General features: G+C 37.0%; 1 protein-coding gene across 4 annotated transcripts in view; it reads left to right on the forward strand.

Annotated features, from left to right (window-relative positions):
- atg5 (ATG5 autophagy related 5 homolog (S. cerevisiae)) overlaps positions 1 to 2,334 on the forward strand; it is a 40,382-nt gene extending 38,048 nt beyond the window's left edge. For all 4 annotated transcript variants that reach the window (XM_015054529.1, XM_015054531.1, XM_015054528.1 and 1 more), the window contains exon 8: positions 2,058 to 2,334. In XM_015054529.1, coding sequence (XP_014910015.1) covers positions 2,058 to 2,194 — 137 coding nt within the window. In that variant the 3' untranslated portion in view covers positions 2,195 to 2,334. The remainder of the gene's footprint in view (positions 1 to 2,057) is intronic.
- Positions 2,335 to 6,000: the final 3,666 nt, after the last annotated feature.

Below are 6,000 nucleotides of genomic sequence, written 5' to 3' on the forward strand. Positions count from 1 at the left end.
GGAAAGGGCCCTTTATTATTCATTCTTGTCACGCACATGCAGCATTTCACCTATACCAGATGCTGCCACACCACGTTCCACATCCAATTATTTACTTTAAAGTATTACTTTCAAATTAAAATCTCACATAAAGGTAAAAAATATTTTTGCCTTTTGAGATACTTTCTTGCTTGACAGCTATGTAAAACAGTTTTTACTTGTTTTTGTGAGCCAATTTGCTGCAAAAATATTTGGTCTGAATCACAAATAGTTCTAGTTACTTATTATTGGGAAGTAACAATTTTGCATCTTAAATTTTAAACCAAAGTACATGCAAGAAATACATGACATCACTTGAGCCACATACCTGCATATTTTCACTAAAGATATGTAAAAATATCATTAGATTATTTCAAATATATTTTTTAAAATGTTGGTACTCAAGTTGAGAACACTAATAGCCCTTCTAGTATAAAATATTCATATACTTATATTGTATTTAGATGTTGCAATTTTACATCATACCAGCTCTTTAGCTGTAAAAGATTTGTTTTACATGATGTACAGTTAGTTAAGTTTTAAGGAGTGTGTTTAAGTACAGAAAAGTAGCTAATAATATAATGGAATGACAATCTTTAAATTCTTACAAAGTCCAAAGTTAGAAATGACAGCATTAAAAAAACGTGTTTCCTAGATTTGTGTATTTTTTTGTCTGACACCAAATTCCTCCAGTGACTGAAAGCCTTTTACTTTTTATTGTCTTCATGCTTTTTAATTACCAACTACTTGTGATGAAGAATAACATTGTTGAAAGGTTGTGAGAGATCACTGGGCTTCACAGGAAAAGCTCAGTGTTCATACAACACTGCTCCCAGCACGTTTTTCTTTTTCTTTTTTTTTTTTTTTTTTACTACCTGCACAGTAAGAGTGCATATGTGAAGCATAAGGCATTTGGTTTATATTTATATTCTTACATTTGGTCAACTTCCTGTGGGGAAAAGAAAAAAAGCTTGAGAATAAAGGTTTTCAGACACCTGAATGTCCCTACATGGTCAAATATTGTCGCTGCAAATTACGCATCTTCAGTGGGTTCAGTAAAATCGTTTCTCGTAACAAACGTTTTCAGTCGCGGCCTTTCAGCAGCGGGTGGTATCAGTTACAGGAGGCCAGCACATCCGGACACAAGCCTATGCTTGTTTACCTCACATTGTCAGAATGAAAGGTAGAAATTCAAATCCTGCTGCCAGAGCATTAAAAAAAATCAACTGTCACTTCACTGTTCTTCATAACTGAAAGTGCAGTCATAGTCACTTTGGTACTTTCTCTCTTCTTCCTCTGTCTCATCCACCACAGAAGTGGTATCACTGTCGTGTCTGATGTGGTCTGTCTCACCCCATGTAACTATTTTTTTTATCTGCATAGTTCTGTTCTCAAGTTTTGTCTTTTTATCCTTTTTTAATCGGACCATCTTTTATTTTTTTCCTTTTACACATCCTTCCTTCTTCCATTATTTGCACTCTTCTTTCCCCCTCGCATCTCCTTAACTTACTGATTTTCTCCTCCGTCCATGACTATTCATTTTCACCCTCTTTAATTTGTTTTTCTCTCCAGCTCTTTCCCTGTTTTTACATTTGTTTTCTACCTCTTCTTACTTCCAGTTTTGTAGTGTTTTCAGTTTAGTCATTTTCTGTTTATGTTGAAGACCATCGCCTATTAGCAGTTTAGTATTTGTGATTCACCTATTTGTGTGGAACACAACTCCAAATTATTCCCATGCTTGACAGTTGTGTCAGTGTTGGATGGGACACCCATTTACCATCTTAATTTTTTCTTCTGTCCAAATAAAGGAATATCCTATTCTCTCTTGGTCAAACAAATGTTTTATGCTGACAAAAAGTAGCTACCACCTGTAGTCAATCCACACCACTTAATTAAATTCAGATTCAAACTTATTTAATTTCCTTTTGGAAATTAATATGTTGCTCATTGGTGGATGATGCAAATATGTGAACTTCTCACTGGAGATATCAATGAGCCTGAGCATTTACGACGTGAATACCTTTCCTTTCTCCTTCCAGGTGAGCGGAAGCGCTATCAAGTCTTGATCCACGGCATCGAACCGCTACTGGAAACTCCTCTGCAGTGGCTCAGCGAACACCTGAGCCATCCTGACAACTTCCTGCACATCTGTGTGGTCCCTGTGCCCACAGATTGAGGCCGCGCCTCTGCACCTTGTCATCCCAAGACTCATCAGCCAATCACCTGCCATCTGGATAACCTCAGACATGGTAGAACTTCACTGTGGAAACTTGGAGCTAACAGACATTAAAGGAGGATCATAATATTAATCACGAATATGAACAAGATCTCCTTTATTTGGTTATGTTTCCATCTGGTCACTGCTATTACTACTCCTCTCTCAGAAATTTCACAAAGGACGAAAGGAACTTTTCTTGTTCGAGGAGTATCTCTTTAAGACACAGGTGTCACACTCCAGTCCTGGAGGGCCACTGCCCTGCAACTTTTTAATAATTAGGTCATTAGCAGGGCTCTGGAGAACTTATCTACACAAGAAGGAGGTAATTAAGCCTTTCCATTCCAGTGTTTTTGTACCTGTGGCAGATCTAAAAACTGCAGGGCAGTGGCCCTTGAGGACTGGAGTTTTTCAGCCCTGCTTTAGGAGAAGAGATTGCTTCTTTTTTTTTTCTTCTGTTTTTCTGTTTCATATATTCTCCAAATAACCAAATGTATACACTGGAGGTTAACATTTTTAAAATTTCCATCTTCCTTCTCATTTAAAAGACTGCCTTTGAGACAGGGATGCTGTTTTTGGGGATTGAGGGGGAGGATGTGGTGTCAGGTTCTGCTGAAGTTGCCTTAGTTATTTACCGTCATGCATCATGACTTAGATGGTGTTGATGAGTTTACATCACAGTCTAGAAAGTTGTTCACCTTTTTAAGAGTACTAATAAAACTGTAATATTTCACCAAAATAAAAATATAATCTTGACCAGTGATTGGTTCTGGAGGTTTTACAGCATTCACACGAATTTGGTTGGACCAAACTCTTCCTATAACTGCTGAGTTCAACGTCTCATTCTGAGCTATCCGAAGATGCAACAAAATAACCAAAAACATCTAAATTGTTATGATATAGCGCTATTCCTAACTTAACATTAAGATGTTAATTTAACTTTTAAAAATATGTATTTAAATTGTTCTTCATGTTCAGCTTCAAATTTGAAATTTATAAACCTGTCATTATTATACCAAAAGGTTAAGCTAAATCTGATTTGTGTTTTACCATTTCTGCAAAGACGGAAGGAGATGCAACATTTTCACATGGTGTCATCGGAGTCGTCAAGTGGTTAATGAGCTTCAATGATTATGTTTGGAGGTCTCTGGGAAAACAATCCACACATCTTAAATTGCAGGTGTTGATTTCTTGCCATCAGTACAACGTTCAGCTTGGTTTTATAGTCTGTTTCGTGAGACTTGGCCCAAACTTGGCCAAGCTTAAATGGGCATCTGGTTTTGTTAAAACTTAAAGAGCTGAGCGTGGATGATGAGACTGTTTGCTTTAGGTGGGCGACTTTCTGGGACCATTTAATGCATATGTTTTATTTAATATATTTAGGTTGTAGACACACAACTATATCAGTATCAAACAAGACGCTCTAGCCATTGGATTAGTCCACCAAACACTTTGCATGCTAGAAAAATATGATGAAAATCAAACTGTTTTTGATTGGTCGTACAAATTTTGCCTAAATAATTCAGGCTTGGATTGCCGAACAGCTTTTCAATCTTAGACGTTTATAGAGACACAATCATGAATACCTTTATGCATTAAATGTAGCATTTAGCTTTACATATTGTAGACAGAAAGCAATTTGATTTCATTTCTGTCTTTTCAACCACATATAGCTCTGGAGGATCTCATTTACGGTTCAGTATTTGTTTTTGTATCTGTGAAATTTGCAGATTTTTTTTTCTTGTATATCTAAAATATTTATATCCAAGAAAATGAAGAAAAAAGTCACAATTCAAGCATGCATTAGTCCACTGGTCCTGCTGCTTTGCACTGCTGCCAAATTGTCTGAAACAAGGAGGCCACTGCATGTTCACCTTCATTACAAGAAAGACAAATTTGGCTTTTTGGGCATTTTAGTGATGCAAAGAATATCTATGCTTGAGGGATGAAAACAAGAGGAGTGCCACCCAACACTCATCCTACAATTGTTAAGCTAATAGTGAGGACACTAATGAAGCAGATGGTCCCAAAAACAAAATGTCAAAAATAATTATTGTTGTGCACAATAAGCACTTTCAAACTATATTATTATACATGCATTAATCCTATATTTTATCTTAAGCCAAAACTTTGTACTAAAATAGCTTAAAATAAATGTTATCAATAACATATCTGGTTAATTTAATGAACGTTGAAACCCTTTACTTGGTCCCATTCTTTCACAAGGTAATTGAAAGTGTTTTACAGAGAAATAAACAAAGGTGAAGAAAATTACATTAAATACAATAAACACGCTAAAGGAATAGTGGTAAAGTTTAAGCATCACTAGAGAGACATAAAACTACACAAAAGCTAACTTAAAACCTGGAAGTGGATAAGAAATTATAAAAAAAAAGCCCAATAAAATCATATTGAGCATTAATTGGAGAGCTGCAGCAAGCAATGCTTTCAGTTCTTTATGAAGATTTGATTTAAATATAAACACTCTGATAACATGGAAAATTATTATTCTGATAATGTCATAATGTTATTTTTGTGAAACAATCTGTATCTTTAAAAAGAAAAGTTCAATTACCTGCTGACTCATTTGATAAACAATGTGAAAATGTCAAGCTTCTTTCTAAGTGTTTTTTTTATTATTCTTTTCTAAAAATGTTGCACACTTATATTTCAGGTTCTAATCTTGTTTCTCGAGATGTATTTTTTTAATCTACATTAAAAAAAACGTTCTGGTACGTCTTGAAGAGAAATATCTGCAACATTGAGGCTTTATGATTCGTGAAACATGAATTCTTATGATTTTAGAGAAACTTTCCCCCTGCTTTCTCTTTTTGCTTTATTCATCTTTTAAGACACATCTCCCCCTCTCATGCGTTTTACTGCTGACACTCACCCTCCCTCTCGCTCTTCATCTCTCCTGGTTAATTATCTGCTGGCATCCACTCGCTACTAATGAGACCGCTAAACTGTCCAGACAGGCCTGGGGCTGCTCTGTCACTCTGTGCGCTTTCAGGGAGTCGAACTCTGCAGTGTGAGTATGTGTACATAATTACAGACATCATTTATAGCCCCCTGCAGGTGTGTGAGTGCATATTCAGATGTCTACACACACATAGACGCTTGTCTATTGTCACAATGCCAGTCTGCTAATTTAAAGTGTATGTTGTGCGAGTGATGTCACACATCATGTCATCACTTCAGGCTTCCTCACTGCTGTTTCTGCCGCCAAGAATGATTGGACCGTGGTTTTTATGGTGTTGAGTCAAAAAGCCGCCACTCGGCGTGGGGTAACATGTCTGTTTTTGTGTGTGAAAATGTGTTTTGTATACTATGCAATCTGGGGCCGGAGACGTAGTGATGAAGGGTCTGACACACACTTTAATGGGATTTCCCGGCCCGTCATCCATCCCCCACACTGTACGGCACACCGAGGCAGAAGAGGCTCTGAAAATAAAAGCCGAGCAGGAGTGTGTTGCTTCGTGAGGGGCGGAGATGGAATGAGTTAAATTGCTTGCAGAAATCTATTTCCATCTCAATTTGAGATCCTTTAGGCCTGAATCAGAACCGATGGCATCATTCCTGCTCATTCTGTCCAGATCGTCTAGACGAGTTCTGACCAGGTTTTGTTGTAAATATTTTTAAAAAAGAGCTCAAAAGCTTTACCTGAAGCAGTCGTAGCAGTTTATTATAGCCAAAACACTCAGTTTCACGTTCCTTGTAAGTCAACACCTGGGTTACGATCCCCCATCATGGTGGTTTCAAATGTC

This window comes from Poecilia latipinna, unplaced genomic scaffold, assembly GCF_001443285.1.
Source record: "Poecilia latipinna isolate Pla-1442-1.1 unplaced genomic scaffold, P_latipinna-1.0 Scaffold1258, whole genome shotgun sequence".
Classification (NCBI taxonomy): Eukaryota; Metazoa; Chordata; class Actinopteri; order Cyprinodontiformes; family Poeciliidae; genus Poecilia; species Poecilia latipinna.